The 24331-nt window shown below is 43.2% G+C and overlaps 1 protein-coding gene across 1 annotated transcript in view; it reads left to right on the forward strand.

Annotated features, from left to right (window-relative positions):
• Positions 1-24331, forward strand: part of LOC124545932 — a 270734-nt gene that overhangs the window by 5597 nt on the left and 240806 nt on the right. The window contains exon 2 of the mRNA XM_047124892.1: positions 14536-14833. Within this exon, the coding sequence (XP_046980848.1) occupies positions 14536-14833 (298 nt within the window). The remainder of the gene's footprint in view (positions 1-14535; positions 14834-24331) is intronic.

Consider the following 24331-nt stretch of genomic DNA (forward strand, 5'->3'; position numbering starts at 1 on the left):
AACTATTTATCATCCATGTTTCACTTCCATACATGGCTACACTCCATACAAATACTTTTAGAAACGACTTCCTGACATTTAAATCTATACTCGACGTTAACAAATTTCTCTTCTTCAGAAACGCTTTCCTTGCCATTGCCAGTCTACATTTTATATCCTCTCTACTTCGACCATCATCAGTTACTTTGTTCCCCAAATAGCAAAACTCCTTTACTACTTTAAGTGTCTCATTTCCTAATCTAATTCCCTCAGCATCGCCCGACTTAATTCGACTACATTCCATTATCCTCGTTTTGCTTTTGTTGATGTTCGTCTTATATCCTCCCTTCAAGACACTGTCCATTCCGTTCAACCGCTCTTCCAAGCCCTCTGCTGTCTCTGACAGAATTACAATGTCATCGGCGAACCTTAAAGTTTTTATTTCTTCTCCATGGATTTTAATACCTACTCCGAATTTTTCTTTTGTTTCCTTTACTGCTTGCTCAACATACAGATTGAATAACATCGGGGAGAGGCTACAATCCTGTCTCACTACCTTGCCAACCACTGCTTCCCTTTCATGCCCCTCGACTCTTATAACTGATCTGGTTTCTGTACAAATTGAAAATAGCCTTTCGCTCCCCGTATTTTACCCCTGCCACCTTCAGAATTTAAAAGAGATTATTCCAGTCAACATTGTCAAAAGCTTTCTCTAAGTCTACAAATGCTAGAAACGTAGGTTTGCCTTTTCTTAATCTAGCTTCTAAGATAAGTCGTAGGGTCAGTATTGCCTCACGTGTTCCCATATTTCTACGGAATCCAAACTGATCTTCCCCGAGGTCGACTACTAACAGTTTTTCCATTCTTCTGTACAGAATTCCTGTTAGTATTTTGCAGCCGTGACTTATTAAACTGGCAGTTCGGTAATTTTCACATCTGTCAACGCCTGCTTTCTTTGGGATTGGAATTATTATATTCTTCTTGAAGTCTGAGGGTATTTCGCCTGTCTCACACAGTTTGCTCGCCAGATGGTAGAGTTTTGTCAGGACTGGCTCTCCCAAGGCTGTCAGTAGTTCTAACGGAATGTTGTCTACTCCCGGGGCCTTGTTTCGACTTAGGTCTTTCAGTGCTCTATCAAATTCTTTACGCAGTATCATATCTCCCATTTCATCTTCATCTACATCCTCTTCCATTTCCATAATATTGTCCTCAAGAACATCGCCCTTGTATAGTCCCTCTATATACTCCTTCCACCTTTCTGCTTTCCCTTCTTTGCTTAGAACTGGGTTTCCATCTGAGCCCTTGATACTCATACAAGTGGTTCTCTTTTCTCCAAAGGTGTCTTTAATTTTCCTGTAGGCAGTATCTATCTTACCCCTAGTGAGGTAAGCTTCTACATCCTTACATTTGCCCTCTAGCCATGCCTGCTTAGCCATTTTGCACTTCCTGTCGATCTCATTTTAGAGACGTTTGTATTCCTTTTTGTCTGCTTCATTTACTGCATTTTTATATTTTCTCCTTTCATCAATTATATTCAGTATTTCTTCTGTTACCCAAGGATTTGTACTAGCCCTCGTCTTTTTACCTACTTGATCCTCTGCTGCCTTCACCTCTTCATCCCTCAAAGCTATCCATTCTTCTTCTACTGTATTTCTTTCCCCCATTCTTGTCAATTGTTCCTTTATGCTCTTCCTGAAACTCTCTACAACCTCTGGTTCTTTCAGTTTATCCAGGTCCCATCTCCTCAAATTCCCGCCTTTTTGCAGTTTCTTCAGTTTTAATCTACAGTTCATAACCAATAGATTGTGGTCAGAGTCCACATCTGCCCCTGGAAATGTCTTACAATTTAAAACCTGGTTCCTAAATCTCTGTCTTACCATTATATGATCTATCTGATATCTTCTAGTATCTCCAGGGTTCTTCCATGTATTATTATTACAAAAGTCAATTAATCATTCTCCTCTCTCATTCCTCGCCCCAAGCTCTTATTCTTCTGTAACCTCTCTTCTCCTCCTTCCCCTACAACTGCATTCCAGTTCCCCATGACCATTAGATTTTTATCCTCTTTTGCGTACTGTATTGCCCTTTCAGTATCCTCATTTACTTTATCTCTGCATCTTCAGCTAGCGACGTCGGCATGTATCCCTGAAGAGTGCTATAACTGAGTAATCAAAACATATCTTTTGAGAAGCAGTCATGTACAACTTAACAAACATTTCCAATCTCTGAATTAAGTCTTCTGTCAACTGTGCAGTAAACCTCTTTTTTGCTGTGGCCTGTGAAGTCGGCAGCCGCTCTCCTGTGGACCTGATCTGTCGAACTGAGGAGACGATCTGCGCTGATGAACTGGCCCCTGAAAGCAGTCGTCGGCTCATTTATGCCAGCACCGGAGGGGGCGCTAGTGTCGTGTAATCTTCCCGGAGAGGCGAGATGTGACACCTGATCTGTGTTTATTGCCTTGCTGCCGCTACCCCTCGGGGTCCGCAGATACCGACGTTCGAGCTGGCGGCCTTTTGACGAACAGCGCACGAGTCGTGTCCTACAATGACACCACAGAACACAAACTCATTTCAAATGCAGCTGGCACAGTATCTGGAGAGGCTAAACTTGCGATACTAAACGATGAAACACCACCATGTCTTGTTGTTGTTGTTGTGGTCTTCATAATAATAAACACAAATATGATCCATAGAAGGCTGTAACGTGATGTTTATTTAATCATGCGATTAGCTAATTTCGATTAAGCGTCATTGTCAGGCACCTGTTGTAAGATAGCAAGAACTATGCCCCTTACATGTAGTCATTAAAGAACACCTAACTCACGTAGAGCAAACAGTAGGGCTGAACAAAAATGACTGACAAGGCGCAATGCATTTTGTAGAGGGTATAGTATGGATGTGTTGAAATAATTAATGTCGGGTGATGGCTTTAAAGTAATTCACACGACATGAAAAACTTTGTGGAAACGCGTCAATTTACTGGAGGCTAGTTTATCCCAGGGAAGTACTCAGAATTGACCGTGGCCGCGGAGGAGCGGCGAAGGGAAGCAACAATAGGCAGCTTAGGGCGGCTCAAGCTCTGAGAAATCGGCAACGGGACGCGGCCTCCAGCTGCCTTAAGATGAGTGAGAGTGAGTGGGTGGTTGAACCCATGCTGGTGTACCGGGAAGCAGACGGAGAACTTGTACACCTGTTGATAAATATCCGTCGTCCCGTTTTCAGTGAAACATGCGAGAAAGTCGCGCAAAGCTACGGTGGAGCGGTCAACAGAGGTCAAAATATGCATGTTCGTGACTATAGAAACTTCACGCTGAATTCACGGTCCACAGAGTCTGAAGTAAATCAGGTGAAGAGTGACAGAATGAAATACGCCGGCCTCCGATGGAAACGTAGGACCAAGGAATTTGAAGTACTCTCCTGGGAGTCAGAATTCCGGAAAAATTGGTGTTTGTGCAGACGCTAACCTTGATGGGTGGCCTGCGAGGAGCTAAATAGCAGAAGTTGAAAGGAAGGGAAATTTTGCGGGAATTTGTTCACTTCCCAGAGCAGGCATTGGTCAGCGCTGGGAAGCGACGCATAATTAACGTGACTTGTGCTGCAATTGGCGTAAGTCATTTTGCTGGAGAGGAAACCGAGGCAAAGAGCAGACTGTGAGAAGTCTCCATAGTGGTCTTCCATTCCCAGCTTGCCTTGAGTGCAGACGTGGCGTTCTTTACTCAGCTTGCCTGAGAAAGAGTGAGCATCTCTGTAGTTTAGGACTTAGCAAATGGAACGATTGAGCTTGGAGATAGGAAGTTTTGGTTCAGCTATGTACTGAGCAAGATAGCTAGGAGTGAACAGACGAGCACAGCCTTGCAGCACCACGAGGTCCGCCGACGTCCGCACAACAACAACGCTCCACCATGCTGAATTCGTTGATATTGCGCCCGCTCCGGCCACTGAGTAATTTGTTGGATCACGTCAGCAAAGTTTCCACGAGGGTTTCATCGACCGTATACTGTAGAATTCTTCTCGCACTTCGCATTATGCTTGGGTGAGTCGATGGGAATTATTTTTGATTTATCGCACTTTACTCCATGCAAACGCAATTTATTACCACTGCCCGTTCGGAGAGTCATGTAATGTGATGATTGAAGGTCGTGAGTTAAAATAAATCTGTGCTAATCGACTGCATCTGTTTTCAATTAAGCAGTTGAAATCCCAAGTCATGTTCTTAATTAGTTTTATGTTCAACATTTGCATCTGGTGTTCAATAGCTGAATATAACATCAATGTGCACCCCTTTTTAATTAAAAGGGATCAATTCCGAACCAATTAAAGTCAACACTGCCACTGCAGTTCAATCAGGAGTCACAGGGCCTTATTACTTTCTTTGCGTTATCCGACATTGCGGCAGTTTTGCACTCTCTGTTGATCTGTTAGTCAATTACCTGGGGTGAACACACATCAAAACCAGATAAGTGACGGGTGGGGTGTTACGCTGTAAAAGCAACATGGAAAAGCACTACACTGTCTGCATACATGTCCATGTATAAATAACACTTTACACATCGCACATTAAGATAAAACATTACTATACAAATTTCTTACTTAGGTTTGTAACATTTGTACTTAAATTCATTTGAGAATCACTCTTAATTACAAATAAAAGCAGCCATATTCCATCATTTTGCGAGCGGATCTACACTAAAGTGACACCTTTTAAGATCGTATTCTGAACTTCATCTATGTACAACAACATGATACCTGACAGCAGCTGGTAATTTTTTGTAACAGATACATATCCATCCAAAGACTTTAAAAGACTCTCGATGGAACATATCATACGCACGTTACATACATTGCTGGCGTGCCAGATTTAGTTGATGTCATGTATAAGAACAGTCAGCGACCAAAGAATACATTAAGGACACACAGTTTGACATAAAATATTGTATAGAGTATATGGCACATCACCGGACAAACTAAATTATTTTAAATATCATATTAACAAAAATATATATGAAGAATGTACAAAATTCCAGTGTACTGTGTACAATATTGTATGTCCATTTGTATGCCCTTAATGTATTCTTTGGTCGCTGACTATTTTCAAACATGACATCAACTAAGTCCGACACGCTAGTAATATACGTAACGTGCCTATGATATGTGCTATTGAGAGTCTTAAAGTCTTTGGATGAATACGTAACTGTGACAACAAATTGCCAGCTGCCGTCAGTTACCATGTCGTTGTACATAGAGCAAAGTTCAGAATACGATCTTAAAAGATGTCACTGTAGTATGGATCCTTTCGTAAAATGATGGAATGTGACTGCTTTTTATTTGTAATTAAGAGTTATTTCAAAATAACATGCTTGGCGACGTATGCAGACAATGTAATGCTTTACCATGTTGGTTTTGCAGGTGCTTGACGATGACGCTTAGTCGGAATTAGCTAATCGCACGGTTAAATAAACATCGCATTAAGCCTACTACGGACCACATTTACATTCATTAAGTATCTGTGGACTGTGGATCCACCGCGTCTACTCCCCACTGTCTTGCATCACCCAGCTCAGTGATGTCACAATAGAGTGCTGATTCTATACCGTAAAATGAAGTCGTCATTGCAATTTTTGAACAAGGGAAATCTTCCAATGACTTTTCTAGCACCAGAGAAGGCAGAAGTTTTGTTTCAGTGTTGACGACTGACGATTGACCTGTAACTCACACTTGTTTGTAAACAGTGTTGACAATATTTTTCATTTTATTTTTATTTGTGTAGTTCTATGCTTTATGATTATTACTAGTTTTGAGAATATATACTTACAGTAAATAATAAAACAAATTAATAGGTTTCTACCACAAATGATGTTCTACCAAGCAACGAAATAAAAATGTATCCGCCATAAATAATGTTCTACCATTAGTAATGTTCTACCAAGTAAGAACAGAAGAATCAATTAAAAATCATAAATAATGTGCTTGCCTCAAACAAATTGAGAAGTGTTTTCTCTGAACCTATGGGCTTTCTCTAGCTCGCTTCGATTTTTGAAATTTTGGGTAAAATGAACCTGTATAACGTTTCCAACTGTTCGCGAGACATTCGAAAATAACTGAAAAAACGGTCTTCACAAGACCACAGTTCCTTGGAAAGACGGTGAAATTCCCCGTCATTTTTCGTACAGTCTTAATTTCATATTTCCACTTCCTTCGTTTTCCTCGAAGAGACTGCAAATAAAGGCAGCAGTTGATTGTCGTGAGAGCTGATACTCTTGTTTACTGGCCAGTAACTGTCTCGCTCGCAACGAGCGCCGTTCGACAACTGGATCGCTGCGTCCTGCCCGCTCTCTGTCTGACCACAGTCTTACTCTCCACGTAATCGCGTAGCCTACGAGATGTTGCGTGTGGCGTGTTGTTCAGTTCTTCATCCATTCATGGTTATGTTACTGTCGTACAGAACGCAACGTTTCACGCGGTTCTCAACTTAAAATTAAGGTACGTTATTCGGTGTTAACTAGTCGTAGTGAAGTTGGTTCTGTTATACTTGGTATAACCAACGTACGGTGGACTCTCGACTATGGGGCTCGTGAGTATCCGGCCTCCGGACTATCAAACCTACCGAATTAACATCATAATAATACTTCTCCGTAATAAGGTGAGGATTTATTTTTTGTACGTACTGTACTTTACCAAAGCTTGAGCAAGCAGGTGCCGGTTACAACGCTGCACGACCATTCAAAATGTTTTACACATCTTTTGTGCTTCTAACAAATCTAGAGTCACAACTATAATAATGAATAAATTACGGGAATAACAGTTCGAAAAACGATACTTAGAAGCCCTCACAAACAACGATGAAAACACGTAGAGAGCAGTTCTCTTGGCAATCCTGTATGCTTTCTTTCTTCAGTTGCATATCAAACTGCCCCAAGTACGCACGTTGTTAAATTGTTATTTTTGCGATCATTTGTGTTTTAATTAAAGAGTCCGAAATGGATGATAAACGGAAAAAACTTTTAGTGATTATGGAAGTGAGAAAATGTAAATAAAATTGGATTGTGGTGTAAAAAAATGTGTTTTTAATAATACTGCATGGATCGGATGAGAGAATTTATAAACTCCGGCCTATTCGGCGTTTTTGTTGGTCAGTCTGACCTCCCGCCACATTAGGCCGTATAGTGAGGGGTCTACTGTATGATCAGTCTCCAGTACACTACATCGCAATTTTTTTTTCTTCAGTTCACGATAGCGATATGGATTCAAGATCTAGGTTAAGTGATACTGCAGATCGAAAGAAAGATGAAGAGAGAAGATAGTAAACTATTACAGAAAATATCACGACTAGACTAATATTTTAGTGGAAAAAGTGGAAATGGACTGCGTGGTTCTGAACATTCAGGCGAAGTTGCGGTTCCAAACAGTAACAATGAACAGTATAGTTCTGTAAGTGCAGACGAAATTAGAGTTCTAAACGGTAAACAGAAATCTGAAATCCTAACTTTCGGAGTTCGGAAGTATGTCAAGAATCTACACACTCTAAAGGAGAGGATTTTCCTGTTTCCAGTAACGACCCATTTTACTGAGAAAACAATGACCAGTCACTGGATTGTTTGATTAAAAATGGTATGGATCGAAACAAAAATGCTGATTTTTCTGTGTCCTCCCGGCGATACGCCGACGGATCTCAGTGATCCTGCAGTAAAAAAATTGTTTCAGAAGGTTTTGGTGAATAGGGAAATCATCAACCGTGAATATCTTGTATATTCTCCCAGCCGAGGATCGTTCTTCTGTCCTTGTTGTCAATTATTCGGTTGTGCATCTCAATTTGCAACATCTAGTTTCAGCTATTGGCGTCATGCTGGAATATCAGTAGGAACATGAAAATTCTACCTCTCACAGAGACTGCTCTTTAAAACTGAAAAACAGAGGAAACGCGATGAATAGAACTGGCAAACGGTTGCTCACCCAGCACGAATATGGGTTGCATATTGGAGAAATGTGGTAAAATGATTTGTTTCGTAGTTAAGAAGCTAGCTTCTAGGGGTATAGCGTTTCGTAAAGAGAAAGATGTATTTGGCACTGTGAAAAATGAAATTTTTATGATAGTCTGGAGTTATCTGTGGAATACGATTAGTTTTAGGCTAATCATATAGCAAGTTGTGGTAACCCTGGAAAAGGATTTTATTTCAAATTTGTCACCACCAATTTATGAAGACTTAGTACATTTTATGAGGAGGTCACTGACCCAAAAACTATGTAATGAAGTAATTTCTTCAGCCATAGGAGATTCTACACCAGATAGAGTCCGTAATGACCAGTGAAGTATAATAATTAGATACGTAAATGAAGATGGACTCCCAGTTGAAACACTCCTGTGTTGGTTGCTCTGGAGAGAAGCTTTCTGAAACAGTTTTGAATTCTTAGAACTATATCGACTGATATTTGACAGCTGCAGAGGTCAGTCTGGCGAGTCTTCACGCTTGTAAGCAAAACTCAAGGACCGAAACTCTCTAATTTTCTTTATTCCACGTTCGGCTCACCCACCGAATCTAGTTAGCCTACAAGCTGCTCAATGCTGCACAGCTGCAATGCGGTGTTTTGAGTTAATTCAAGGTTTATACAACTTATTTTCTGATTCTACAGGCAGATTGACCATCTTAGAAAAATCTGTTGATCCGCCTTGTACCATGGGAAGCAACTAGAGGATGTTGGTTGGTGGCCGGTATCGTCTTTCTATAACACAACAGCACGCATGTATTAACAGGGTTCTTTATTAACATAAACAGGAAGCTACTTACCATGAACCATGGACCTTGCCGTTGGTGGGGAGGCTCGCGTGCCTCAGCGATACAGATGGCCGTACCGTAGGTGCAACCACAACGGAGGGATATCTGTTGAGAGGCTAGGCAAACGTGTGGTTCCTAAAGAAAGGCAGCAGCCTTTTCAGTAGCTTCAGGGGCAACAGTCTGGATGATTGACTGATCTGGCCTTGTAACACTAACCAAAACGGCCTTGCTGTGCTGGTACTGCGAACGGCTGAAAGCAAGGGGAAACTCCAGCCGTAATTTTTCCCGAGGGCATGCAGCTTTACTGAATGGTTTAATGATAATGGCGTCCTCTTGGGTAAAATATTCCGGAGGTAAAATAGTCCCCCATTCGGATCTCCGGGCGGGGACTACTCAAGAGGACGTCATTATCAGGAGAAAGAAAACTGGCGTTCTACGGATCGGAGCGTGGAATATCAGATCCCTTAATCGGGCAGGTAGGTTAGAAAATTTAAAAAGGGAAATGGGTAGGTTAAAGTTAGATAAAGTGGGAATTAGTGAAGTTCGGTGGCAGGAGGAACAAGACTTCTAGTCAGGTGAATACAGGTTTATAAATACAAAATCAAATAGGGGTAATGCAGGAGTAGGTTTAATAATGAATTAAATAATAAGATTGCGGGTAAGCTACTACAAACAGCTTAGTGAACGCATTATTGTGGGCAAGATAGACACGAAGCCCACGCCTACAGTAGTACAGGTTTATATGCCAACTAGCTCTGCATATGGTGAAGAAACTGATGAAATATATTATGAAATGAAAGAAATTATTCAGGTAGTGAAGGGAGACGAAAATTTAATAGTCATGGGTGACTGGAATTCAAAAGTAGGAAAAGGGAGAGAAGGAAACATAGTAGGTGAATATGGATTGGGGCTAAGAAATGAAAGAGAAAGCCGCCTGGTAAAGTTTTGCACAGAGCATAACTTAATCATAGCTGACACTTGGTTCAAGAATCATGAAAGGAGGTTGCTGCATACATGGAAGAATCCTGGAGATACTAGAAGGTATCAGATAGATTATATAATGGTAAGACAGAGATTTAGGAACCAGGTTCTAAACTGTAACACATTTTCAGGGGCCGATGAGGACTCTGACCACAATCTATTGGTTATGAACTGTAGATTAAAACTGAAGAAATTGCAGAAAGGTAGGAATTTTAGGAGATGGGATCTGGATAAACTGACTAAACCAGAGGTTGTACAGAGTTTCAGGGAGAGCATAAGGGAAAAATTGACAGGAATGGGAGAAAGAAGTACACTAGAAGATGAATGGGTAGCTCTGAGGGATGAAGTAATGAAGGCAGCAGAGTATCAAGTAGGTAAAAAGGCAAGGGCTGGTAGAAATCCTTGGGTAACAGAAGAAATATTGAATTTAATTGATGAAAGGAAATAATATAAAAGTGCAGTAAATGAAGCAGACAAAAAGGAATACAAACGTCTCTAAAATGAGATCGACAGGAAGTGCAAAATGGCTAAACTGGCTTGGCTAGAGGACAAATGTAAGGATGTAGAGGCTTATCTCACTAGGGGTTAGATAGATACTGCCTACAGGAAAATTAAAGAGACCTTTGGAGAAAAGAGAACCACTTGTATGAATATCGAGAGCTCAGATGGTAACCCAGTTCTAAGCAAAGAAGGGAAAGCAGAATGGTGGAAGGTGTATATAGAGGTTATATACAAGGGCGGTGTACTTGAGGATAATATTATGGAAATGGCGGAGGATGTAGATGAATATGAAAGGGAGATACGATACTGCGTGAAGAGTTTGACAGAGCACTGAAAGACCTGAGTCGAAACAAGGACCCGGGAGTAGACAACATTCCATTAGAACTACTGATGGCCTTAGGAAAGCCAGTCCTGACAAAACTGTACCATCTGGTGAGCAAGACGTATGAGACAGGCGAAATACCCTCAGACTTCAAGAAGAATTTAATAATTCCAAGCCCAAAGAAAGTAGGTGTCGACAGATGTGAAAATTGCCGAAATATCAGTTTAATAAGTCACAGCTGCAAAACACTAACACGAATTCTTTACAGATGAACGGAAAAACTGGTAAAAGCCGACCAAGGGGAAGATCAATCTGGTTTCCGTAGAAATATTGGAACAAGTGAGGCAATACTGACTCTACGACTTGTCTTAGAAGAAAGATTAGGGAAAAGCAAACCTACATTTCTAGCATTTGTAGACTTAGAGAAAGCTTTTGACAATGTTGACTCTCTTTCAAATTCTAAAGGTGGCAGGGGTAAAATAAAGGGAGCGAAAGGCTATTTACAATTTGTACAGAAACCAGATGGCAGTTATAAGAGTCGAGGGGCACGAAAGGGAAACAGCGATTGGGAAGGGAGTGAGACAGGGTTGTAGCCTCTCCCCGATGTTCTTCAGTAAAATTCTTCAGGGAATCAGACCGCATCGTCATAATTTAAAATGCGCCAACGTTTCGGCCAGCGTTGCAGCTAGCCTTCATCAGGGCCTTAGCAGTTAACGTAAGGCCCTGATGAAGGCTAGCTGCAACGCTGGCCGAAACGTTGGCGCATTTTAAATTATGACGATGCGGTCTGATACCCTGAAGAATTTTACTGAAGAAGACAACGGCCGCGGAAGCCTACGCTTACATCTCCCCGATGTTATTCAATCTATATATTGAGCAAGCAGTAAAGGAAACTAAAGAAAAATTCGGAGTGGGTATTAAAATCCGCGGAGAAGAAATAAAAACTATGGCAGTTGAACGGAATGGACAGTGTCTTGAAAGGAGGATATAAGATGAACATCAACAAAAGCAGAACGAGGATAATGGGATGTAGTCGAATTAAATCGGGTGATGCTGAAGGAATTGGATTGGGAAGTGAGACACTTAAAGTAGTAAATGAATTTTGCTATTTGGGGAGCAAAATAACTGTCAATGGCAAGGAAAGCGTTTCTGAAGAATACAAATTTGTTAACATCGAGTATAGATTTATGTGTCAGAAAGTCGTTTCTGAAAGTATTTGTATGGCGTGTAGCCATGTATGGAAGTGAAACGTGGACGATAAATAGTTTGGACAAGAAGAGAATAGAAGTTTTCAAAATGTGGTGCTGCAGAAGAACGCTGAAGATTAGATGGGTAGATCATATAACTAATGAGGAGGTATTGAGTAGGATTGGGGAGAAGAGAAGTCTGTAGCACAAATTGACTAGAAGAAGGGATCGGTTTGTAGGACATGTTTTGAGGCATCAAGGGATGGCAAATTTAGCATTGGAGGGCAGCGTGGAGGGTAGAAATCGTAGAGGGTGACCAAGAGATGAATACACTAAGCAGATTCAGAAGGATGTAGGTTGCAGTAAGTACTGGGAGATGAGGAAGCTTGCACAGGATGGGGTAGCGTGGAGAGCTGCATCAGAGCATTCTCAGGATTGAAGACCACAACAACAACAACATTGTTTTCAGAGTAGCAGGCTTTCAAAATCATTTATAATGGATCAAATGGTTCAAATGGCTATGAGCACTATGCGACTTAACTTCAGAGGTCATCAGTCGCCTAGAACTTAGAACTAATTAAACCTAACTAACCTAAGGACATCACACACATCCATGCCCGAGGCAGTATTCGAACCTGCGACCGTTGCGGTCGCTCGGTTCCAGACTGTAGCGCCTAGAACCGCACCGCCACTCCGGCCGGCTATAATGGATCAAATTAGATACTAATTTAGTTTCGGAACTGAAACAGGATGGAACAGTTTAGGTTGTACCCCTCACAAGGGAACCTCCCCATCGCATCCCCCTCAGATTTAGTTATAATTTGGCACAGTGGATAGGCCTTGAAAAACTGAACACATATCAGTCGAGAAAACAGGAAGAAGTTGTGTGGAACGCTGCGTGGGATTAGCCGAGCGGTTTAAGGCGCTGCAGTCATAGACTGTGCGACTGGTCCCGGCGGAGGTTCGAGTCCTCCCTCGGGCATGGGTGTGTGTGTTTGTCCTTAGGATAATTTAGGTTAAGTAGTGTGTAAGCTTAGGGACTGATGACCTTAGCAGTTAAGTCCCATAAGATTTCACACACATTTGAACATTTTTTTGAAGTTGTGTGGAACTATGAAAAAATCAAAATATACAAACTTAGTAGTTCATGGGCAACATAGGCAACATCAAGGAGGATATGAACACAGGAGCGCCGTGGTCCCGTGGTTAGCGTGAGCAGGTGCGGAGCGAGAGGTCCTTGGTTCAAGTTTTCCCTCGAGCGAAAAGTTTACTTACTTTATTTTTGCAAAGTTATGATCTGTCCGTTCGTTCATTGACGTCTCTGTTCACTGTAATAAGTTTAGTGTCTGTGTTTTGCGACCGCACCGCAAAACCGTGCGATTAGTAGACGAACGGACGTGCCTCTCCAATGGGAACCGGAAACATTTTATTGCGAGGTCATAGGTCAACCGATTGCTGCACAGGAAAACATGTCTGATATAATCTATACGACACTGGTGACGGCATGTGCGTCACATGACAGGAATATGTTGTCGACCCACCTAACTTGCACACTTGGCGAATGGGTAAAAAGATTCTTCTACCTTGCCCGATTTAGGTTTTCTTGTGGATGTGATTATCACTCCCAAAAAAGTGATGAAAACATAAGAGTTTGTCACATAAACTGCAGCAAATGAATGTAACAGTTTCACAGTCGCACAGTTTCTCTGTGCTCTGTCAAAACATATGTTTTTAACATTTTCAAATTTTTCCGTGTGTAGACCGTCAAATCCTGCATATGTCCATGCAAATCTGAACATGTCTTGGAATTTTGGAGAGCGATGTTGATTATGTGTGAGTGCCTGAACTCTGATAATTGTCTGAAAATAAAAAAAAATTGAACTTCTCACTCGAGTCAAGATTCGAACCAAGGACCCCTCGTTCCGCAGCTGAACGCGCTAACCACGGGACCACGGCGCTCCTGAGCTGACAGTATCCTTTATGTTGCCCATCTTGCGCATGGACTACTCAGTTTGTATATTTTGCTTATTTTTGTCACAATTCCAGACAACTGCTTCCTGTTTTCTCGATTGATCTGTGTTCAGTTTTGCAAGGCCTATCCACTGTGCCAACTTATAACTAAATCTGAGGGGGGTGCGATGGGGAGGTTCCGTTGTCAGAAAATTTCATTTTACCCCTCATTCCCCCGTGTTGGGAACCATTGTTGCAGGCAGTGGTCAGCGGCCGGCGAGACGAGTCTCGGAGGCAGGGCTGCACGCTACTAGTGCGGGCAACGGCCGGCGGCGGCGGCACTGCAGGTGTGGGAGTCAGCCGCCCGGGGGGCGGGGAGGGGGAAGGAGGGGGAGGGGGGGCGCGAAGGCCGGCAGCGGCGCGGCGCGGGCGCCACACGGGACCAGTCGGCGCGCTCACTCGCGGAAGCGCCGCTAGCTCTGCCTGCTGCGCTCAGTCGGGGCTCGACGTCGCTACGGGTCGCGCCGCAGCCTACACAGCGCAGCGTCCAGTGCCTTCACCGGTCCGTCCACACTGGCAAATGCCCACTGCCTGACAGGCGCGCACGTCGTGCTCACTACGCGGGTCACCCGAAAGCACTTTTTCCTACGGCAGAATAGCGAGCAGCAGATAGCACGTTAGAGTACGGGAGACATTCGCCATCCAGCGGCGTCAGTATCGAGTAGGTGGTATACGGGACTGAAGCCCGACTCTCTGTCTGCTCGGCGGGGACAGTCGCTCCTGAGGAGACTCGCAGACAGGGGCGGCGCGACGGTCATGTGCCGTCCGGAGCTGCACGCGACCAGTGGCAGCAACAACAACACGACCTCAGCCGGCGGCGCCTCCAGCAGCACCAGCAGCCAGAGCCAGAGCGCGCCAGCAGCGCCGGCCGCCGGCGCCAGCCCCTCGAGCAGCGCGGGCCACCCCCGGGGGCGGCGCGCAGGCGCGGGGGCGGCAGCGGCGGGGGGCCGCAAGGCGAAGCGCGCCGGCGAGTCGCTCGACTACCTGCGGCTGTGCGCCGCCGTGCTGCGCTTCTGACGCGCCCGCCATGAAGGAGCATCGCGTGCGCGCGCTCCGCGTCACCACCACGTCCAGCATCAAGGGGTGAGTCTCCCACTCTAGTCCTCCTAAACACTCGTCACCTCAAACTGTGTGGCGGTCCCGGGTTCTGCAAGGGGCAGTCAAGCGAAAACGAGACACACTGAAAAATAGGAAGTAAACTTTTTATTCTTTCAAAATCAATGGCCATAACTGTGAAGGGGGGTAGGACGCCAAACGGGCCGTCTTGGAGCAGGAGAGACACCACAGGACATTTTAATTTCCACTGTCTATAGTTTTACTAATAAATTCATAAAACTTTGTCTGCATGACCAGGAAGGATTCAGGAGGAGGGAGGGAGCAGGAGATTAGTGTTTAACCTCCCGTCGACAACGAGGTCATTAGAGACAGAGCGCAAGCTCGGGTGAGGGAAGGATGGGGAAGGAAATCGGCCGTGCCCTTTCAAAGGAACCATCCCGGCATTTGCCTGAAGCTATTTAGGGAAATCACGGAAAACCTAAATCAGGATGGCCGGAGACGGGATTGAACCGTTGTCCTCCCGAATGCGAGTCCAGTGTGCTAACCACTGCGCCACCTCGCTCGGTGGGAAGGATTCAGGATTCACAATCACAGTAGTGCAAGTTCAAAAAGATAACAAAATAAATTTTTTACATGTGAAATTTCATAATTTTTTCACTTCTATTGGCTGCGTTTGTTGCTATAGGTACACGTTTCTTCATAAGCAAGGGAGATTCTTCGATGAATTTTGCACGGCATACAAACCATACTTACAGGTGTATGAAGCTCTAGAAATTATTTAATTTATAAAAAAAATGAATGTGCTGTTACATTTTAAACTTCATGTTTAGAAAAAACACAAATTTTATAGTTAATTATCTCAATTTTTACCACAGTTTTTAATAGATTTCGACAATTCTAGAGTTTCATACACCTGTATGTATGGTTTGTATGCTGTGCAAAATTCATCGAACAATCTCCCTTACTTATGAAGAAATGTGTACCTATAGCAACAAATGCAGCCAATAGTAAGTGAAAAAAAGGTGAAATTCAAATGTAAAAAAATAAATTATTTTCTTATATTTTTGAACTTCCACCACTATAAGTGTAAATCTTGAATCCTTTCTGGTCACACTGACAAAGTTTTATGAATTTATTTTTAAAAGTATATACAGTGGAAATTAAAAATTCCTGTGGTGTCTCTCCTGCCCCAAGTCGTCCCGTTTGACGTCCTACCCCCCTTAAAACAAGTTTCCCACTCTGAGACAAGACTGTCAACTACTTTATTTACTCGAGTAAAACAACAGTCGAGATCGTAATAACATTTGTTAATTATTACTGGTTTCGGCTTATATTAAAGCCGTCGTCAGATTTTTTTGGGGTCCTCTACGGCTGCCTCCACGGCTCTTCACGTGATACCACGATCGTGCACTGCCGTCTTATCACCTGACGATGGCTTTAACCTAAGCCGAAACCGGTAATAATTAACAAATGTTATTGCAATCTCGACTGTTGTTTTAATCGAAGTTGGCACCTGGTCGCTGCTCTCCACAGACAATATTGTCTAAAGCTACATTTTATCTATTTATTAACAATACAGAGTGACCCACCCCTTCGATAACTATGTGTTGGATCGTTTCCTTCTAAAAACTACTAACAAAGCTGCACAGGTGGTCTCTTCGTCTTTTTCTGCAGCTTCTCTCAGTACTGTTATTTATTATCTCTTTTAAAATATTGCATTGTACATAAAAAACATATTTGATACATAAAATAAATTTTGGAAAGGAAGGCAAATTTAACTACGTTCTTAAGACAAAAATAATACATGATAGGAAAGATTGACATAGAAGAAGCTCCCTTTACATGGGTATTTCAAGCCGGACGGCTTCGGCAAACACTTCGAGCCTATCTCACCTCAATCAGCATATTATAGTCTACTACGGTTACTACTATACATGTATATGTCATGAGATTAGCTCTAGTGGTTTGTGTGTGAGGTATGGTAGTATTATTTGTTACTGCAATTATTTTCTCCATTTGCCTGCGCCATAAGCCCGAGAGGAGCCTCGGAAGGATGACCTCGAGCTTCGTCTCCCAGCAGAGCGATGCCTTCTTGGAAGGGTGTTTGCGGCCGGCTGCGGAACCGCTATTGTACCACGGCCATGAATGTTTTTCTTCAGAGCTCCAAAAATATGGAAATCGCGTCGACAGAGATAGAGACTAACATGGAGAATGAGTAATTTTCCCCCGTGAAATTTCTGCAGAGTATTGAAACAAACCTGGCAACACGCGGGGGTGCATTATCCTGCAACAAAACGATTCCGTCCGTCAACATTCCTGGGCGCGCTGAGCGACTGCGTGTTGTCGAGGCGGCAACACGCAGCTGCTAAGAATGTCGGCAGCTTCAGCAAACGGCGCAATCAGTCTGAAGATGTGCCGAAACTGGTCATTTTAAATAAATGATATTTTGTGTCCTGACTGTTCCTTCATACATAATTATCAAAAGTTAGATCGCTGACACACCTAACCGTGTTGAAAAATCATACTGGGACTTGATGGCACGCTTCAATTTTCGCAAAGTGTCCACGTACCGCTGAGCGTTAATTGCGGCGCCGTTATCCGGAAATTTAAGGAGCAAAGGGCCCTTTCAGTCAAAGGAAACCGTCATCATGACTTTCCCGGAGCTGGTGTGCCTCTTGTTTAGTTTCGTTCATACAGCCCCGATCTCTCACCATACGATTTTCGTAATTTTGGTATCCTGAAAAAAGACATTCGTAGACGTCGAATTTTTTGGGACAAATATCTAAGAGCCTGGGTACAATAATGATTTCGCAGGCAACGTTTTTCAATGAAAGCATTCACAGTCTTTTCTCACAGTAGTATAAATTTATTAAAAGTTATGGGCATTTTTTTAAATAATAAACAGTTCACTCACTTTTTTCCAGCTGTCTCGTTGTCATTTCACATCTCCTCACAATTCCTCTATCGGAGGAATGTAGCAAGTCATAGTCTCCACTCCACACCTTCCGAACTCCTACAGTGCTGTCACGATGCTGCAGCACTGGCATCCAACTCAACATTTCAGATACCCCTGACCTGTGTTCTGCCGAATTCCCCGACATTCCTGTCTCCATAGATAGCGGCCTGCTTGCCGTAGCCAGATCTCTGCATCCGAGTGCCGGTCCGCCACACAGTTTTTAAGTCTCCAAAAATGTTCTTCATAATACGTGCGCCATTACAGAGAAAAATTGTCACCTTAATCGAGTATTTTTGCATAAATTCCACGAATGCATTGGAAACGCGTTTATTATCTCGAGGCACCTTAGATGATGGCTACGTTTATATTTATACCCCTCTTCTGCGAAGTTTTGAGCATTGTCAGCAACGACGACAAAACACGTTTTAACAGAACTCGCCTCGTGAATAATAACATAATATTTTTAACTACATACTCACCCAACAACTTTTAGCTCTGAAGCCAGTAAATTTGCACGAATGTACACGTTTTTCGTTCAAGAAGGTAACTTTCTTAGGAACAGCAACTTTCTAATTCTGCAAACGCATACCTGCTTTTCAGGTGCCACTGACCGAGCGAGGTGGCGCTGTTGTTAGCCCACTGAAATCGCGCTTGCGATGATAAAGGCTCATATCTGCGTCCGACCAACCAGGCGAATGCTGGGGTGGTTCCTTGGAAAGGGCACGGGCGATTTCCTTCCCCATCCCTAACACATTCCGAGCTTCTGCTCCGTCTCTAATGACCTAAATCTCGACGGGACATTAAACCCCAATCTTCCTTCAGACAACGTTGCACTTCACACGATGTACGAGTAACATAGATTAAGCTGTCAAATAACTGGTACCAGATTGTGACCATTGTCTAGACGACGGCAAGAAATTTTTTCACACTAACAGCCTTGTCAATAATTGTATGTACCATTTTGAGAATCAAAGCGTCACTTTCCGAGGACGGTAATAAGGTACTGAAAACTGTTTGGCTAGTTAAAAAAAATACCATGTTACACGAAAGCGGTGTCCTACTAATTAATAATTTATAATATACGTACCAAGGAATGGTAGTAATTATTCTAGTCTTGCTCAAATACAGGTATAAGAAATGTGTTACGTATAGGATGAAGCGTGAGGCCACAATATCACCATGAGTTTCATTGCCATCCTCACATCCTCGCGCTTTTAATGCATAATGCGTAGAACTAGTAGAAGAAATAGGTCCTGTCCTCTGTTGCCTGTCGCGGAAAGGGATACGCAAAGACAAATGTAGCCGCCTGACATTGCGGCGGGCGCGACCCAAGAGTAGTCATGCAATAAAATGCGTCTTAAGGTAGAAGACAGTTTGATGTAACCCTGGCAATCTATTGCACAGCCATTGGGCAAAATAATATGAATAGGCACTATTATTTTACTTTATAATTCATTTCATATGTTTTCCCTACTTGTTAAAATACAGTAAAGTGCTCATCATCACTGACATTTGATATCTGTCGTTATTAGTCTTTCATGAAGTCGGTGTTGTCTTATAACATGCGTTACTCGCCGGCCGAAGTGGCCGTGCGGTTAAAGGCGCTGCAGTCTGGAACCGCAAGACCGCTGCGGTCGCAGGTTCGAATCCTGCCTCGGGCATGGATGTTTGTGATGTCCTTAGGTTAGTTAGGTTTAACTAGTTCTAAGCTCTAGGGGACTAATGACCTCAGCAGTTGAGTCCCATAGTGATCAGAGCCATTTGAACCATTTGCCATGCGTTATTCGTACTACCATTGTCTTAGAAAAGTTCAGCGATGTTCCATACCGTGCTTTGTGCCGTAATTGATCATTTAAATAGTTTCAACAGAAGTGGAAATAAATTCGTTTTTCAATACGACTTTATCGCCAAAGAAGGTTTGCCAGGAAACTGAGTTTGGTCCAGCTAATCTATGTTCCTTTACTATAGTTAAAGAAGTAAAATTGCTCGCCATATAAACGATACTGATATTTATGTGGCAGAATAGATTCGTCGAATGTTTCCAGTAAGCATAAATGGAACAGGAAAGTATTTCTAAAAAATATCACACATTAATTGGATTCCATAACGAACTTTTCATTCTTCTTTGGTATGTGTGAATAATTTCGCGACAGATTAAAACTTTGTGCTGGACGGGGGTTCGAACGTGAACCGTTCCCTCTCGTGGATAACAGCCTTACCGACAGAGCTACTCTTACCAAATAATAAGAGGAATGACCGGAAAAAGTGTGAGCCCGTATAGACGACAACCCTGTCACTAAGTTTGTATGATATTTCCCTTCTGTACCTAAAGTAAAATGTAAGGTTTGAATACCGCCCTACTTTTACTAGCCGTGGGCCTAAGAGATGGTACACCCTTGCTTTCCACTGACCTTTGATCAACCTAGTCATTTAATTAGAAGAGGACTTGCAATTTAATGTGGACTCGAAATCACGGTGCTACTTGGCATTACTCACACGTACAAATCAGTTGACCGAATTTCTGTACCAGCACCACAGTTATCACGGAGTACAATGTACTTCTCAACTACAACGCCAAAGCACTTCTTTACATTTTCTTCCCATGGTCCCCAGTGTTTTTCTCTATATTTATTTTTTACTCAGCTGTTCCGCTCTTCACCTGAACGCAGATATTCTCAAAAATGGTTCAAATGACTCTGAGCACTATGGGACTTAACATCTTAGGTCATCAGTCCCCTAGAACTTAGAACTACTTAAACCTAACTAACCTAAGGACGTCACGCACATCCATGCCCGAGGCAGGATACGAAGCTGCGACCGTAGTGGTCGCGCGGTTCCAGACTGAAGCGCCAAGAACCGCTCGGCCACCCCGGCCGGCCGCAGATATTCTATTAATTGTACTAAACAGCAGGTATTCCATGTCTAGCATATACGAGTGCTGCTTGTCTACAGTTCCAGATACAGCTATGTTACAGTTTCACTATTTCCTGTTCCTCGCCCCACCTTCCCGTTCACAAAATAGAACATAACGAGCACCTGTACACACCTGACTTACGCGATGTAATATGGTGAATACAACACATCATTATCTACTGCCTTACTCTGAATAACTGAACAGTAAATTGGTTCAAATGGTTCAAATGGCTCTGAGCACTATGGGACTTAACATCTGTGGTCATCAGTCCCCTAGAACTTAGAACTACTTAAACCTAACTAACCTAAGGACATCACACACATCCATGCCCGAGGCAGGATTCGAACCTGCGACCGTAGCAGTCGCGCGGCTCCGGACTGAGCGCCTAGAACCGCTAGACCACCGCGGCCGGCTCATTACATTGCTATAGGTCATTATTCCAATTGATTGTTTATTTTACACCTAGAGAAGCGATCAACCTCTGTAATTGCTCCGTTTCCTTTTTAAGCCGTCTCTTTTCCATTCGCGTGAGAACGATAACTAATTGGAATATATCCAAGTGAGTGTAATGCCGGGGCTACGAGATTCAAGAATCGATGATTCCGAACTGGGTAGCAACAATTTAATACCTGAAGCCAGAAATGACTAAAGCGGACCTGCGCGCGAGCATAATGTACTAGTACAAGTGAACTTAGTAGGGACATTATCAGACTACTAGAATGAAACAGATGAGGATACATCCAAAGCATATATAAATACAGTGCTGCCAGAGCAGAATCGTTGAGATTACTGCCAAGTGAGGCCAGAATAATGATTGTGGCGTACCATTCGAGATGAATAGATTTCTATTCCTGGTTACTATACCGCTCCTGAGTATGTCGTTGCTTCTGCATGCCTGTTTGCCTAGTTGACTTCGAGGACGGTTAACCTTGTCGGTCGTCCGTTACGAAGCCTTCGTAAGCAGTGCTGTGTGCCGACCGCAGCGCACGCCAAGTCTGAGGCGCTAATCCGCCCGCATGACCTCGCCGTCTAAGAACTCGGCAAACAAAAGGAACAAAGTTGCGCGATGTTAATCGCTTCGCGCTTGTTAGTCAGAATGCACGCCCTAACTCCTGGCGCACGGTTTTCGGTGTCGCAACGAGCAGAGACTGCAACGGCAGAAGTCACTGACACTTCCGCTTGTTTTTCTCTTTAGCGGCGTAAGAAAGTGAAAGCAAAGTTGCTGACTTTGATCCTCGCCTCCCACGAACTTTGACTCAGATAGAAGCGAGACTTCCTTTTACTTTTTAGCTTAGAGGTTACTTCAATGGCCGGCCGCTGTGATCGAGCGGTTCTAGGCGCTTCAGTCCGGAACCGCGCTGCTGCTACGGTCGCAAGTTCGAATTCTGCCTCGGACATGGATGTGTGTAATGTCCTTGGGTTAGTTAGGTTTAAGTAGTTCTAAGTCTAGGGCACTGATGACCTCAGATGTTAAGTCCCATAGCCCTTAGAGCCATTTGAAGCACTTTTTACTTCAATCATTCCCTTAATTTCAAGTCAAAATTCTCCATAAGCTGTTGAACGGTGTGTGGCGGAGAATAATGAGCACCATTTGATGATATGCGCATGGGAAGAACGTTTGTCGATACGCCTACTTAGTCCGAATTTTTCTCCTTTTAACATCAGTTCAATAGTCAGAGGAAAATAAGAGCATACGTCTCCAATAGGATCATGCCCAGCTAAGAACTGTGATGTTGAAACCCATTTTCTGACGGCTATAATCTTTTTTAAATGAAAAGAGAAAGAAAAAATACGTTACACGCAAGTTGGAGGAGTTAAAACTCTTGTTGTCCCCTCTTGAAGCGTACGTTTCCAGCTTTTCAAGAATGAGTCTTCAAGCAATGCTCAGAGGTTTTCCTATAGCATCTCCCAGTGGAGATTACACAAACATGCGACGAATCGTGAAGTTTCTTTCAGTTTTCTTCGTCGTTTCCCTCGTTGCAGTTTGGTATGGATCCTATACTGAGAAGAAAATAATGATCGGTCGAAAGAGAGTTTTGTAAGTGATCTCTTTCGCACGTCACCTGAGCGCCCCGAGCAGTGTAATCACTGAAACTTTCGTGGCTACTTTTTTACATTTGAGTGAGAGCGTTTGTTTCGCTTTCTTCGCTCGATGGATGTTTGACTGACAATCAGATATTACGCCAGGTCGAGTAATTGCGACCTAAAAGAAGCATCACTTCTCGTAATGGACTCAATGTGAGGCACTAAGCGATGGGGAATAAGTTCTTGAAAATGCCAGTTTTTTGCGCTGTCGAAATCTGAGTACTATGGGACTTAACATCTGAGGTCATCAGTCCCCTAGACTTAGAACTACTTAAACCTAACTAACCTAAGGACAACACACACATCCATGCCCGAGGCAGGGTTCGAACCTGCAACCGTAGCAGCAGCGCGGTTCCGGACTGAAGCGCCTAGAACCGCTCGGCTACTGCGGCCGGCACAGATGTATCCACGCAATGTATTCCTAATTAGGCTTTCAGTTCACAGATTGACAGTCACCTTCCCCACAAGTAAACTAATGTGGCCGTTCCGCCACAAAGAGATACAAGATAACTAGGAGTAAATTTTCGGCAATGCTGTATGTAAACTCACCGGCCACTACTGCACCTGAGGCAGTAGTCTATAAAAGCATCTGATGACCATGTCTGATCCTCCTTTTGTCTTCACCCGATGTATTTCGCATTCGGAATCCGTACTAATCTCATTAGATATTACGTATATTTTGCACCGTTATCACGCAGCGTACCTATCTTTGTGTACTTTACAAACGGAATTTAGTATTTCACTGCTTAACTAGTTCCCTGTCCCTAGTGGGCCTTATTACCACTTATAAGCGAGACTAACTGGCACTTTCCATAGACGCTCCTGCAGTTAACTAATACTGCATAAATATTTTCTTTCTCCGATCTGCAAAGACGAATGCTGCTCTCTTTAATTATTGAGGTAGTAGTCTTCCCTGGCTGATATTAGAAATCGTATCGCATCTTTGGAGAGACTTCTATATTTTTGAAAAAGACATCATTTGCCCTACCAGTTTCGGACACTGTTCACTCTCAAGTGTATCTATAGTAACAGATGCGGATACATCGTTATCAGTTTATTAAAAATCCCCTGCCATTCACGTTTAATAAACTGACAGCGATGTATGCACTTCAGAATGGACAGCGTCCGAAACTAGTAAAGCAAATAAAATATTTTCAAACACAGGCTAGTGGAATGCTGTCAGATTCATTGAGGTTGTGGCACCCACCCCGAAGAAACAGGTTTCTCTGCCCTAAAATCTCACATTTGTACGTCACAGATACTTCGTTTCCCGCTGCAAAACGCACCCCGCCACACTGTTCCGACACGCAATGAAAACTGTCACTAACAAACTAGTCACCGCCATTGGAGACGCAATGATGACTGCAATCGAAGCAGTCTTCCTCAAGCTGACAGCCGTACTCGATGCGGCAAAATAAGGTGGTAACAGCAGGAGGAGATTAGTGTTTAACGTCCCGTCGACATCGAGGTCATTAGAAACGGAGCACAAGCTCGGATTAGGGAAGGATGGGGAAGGAAAGTGGCCGTGCTCTACCGAAGGTACCATAACTACATTTGCCTTAAGCGATTT

The sequence above is a fragment of the Schistocerca americana genome, chromosome 8 (assembly GCF_021461395.2).
Source record: "Schistocerca americana isolate TAMUIC-IGC-003095 chromosome 8, iqSchAmer2.1, whole genome shotgun sequence".
Classification (NCBI taxonomy): domain Eukaryota; kingdom Metazoa; phylum Arthropoda; class Insecta; order Orthoptera; family Acrididae; genus Schistocerca; species Schistocerca americana.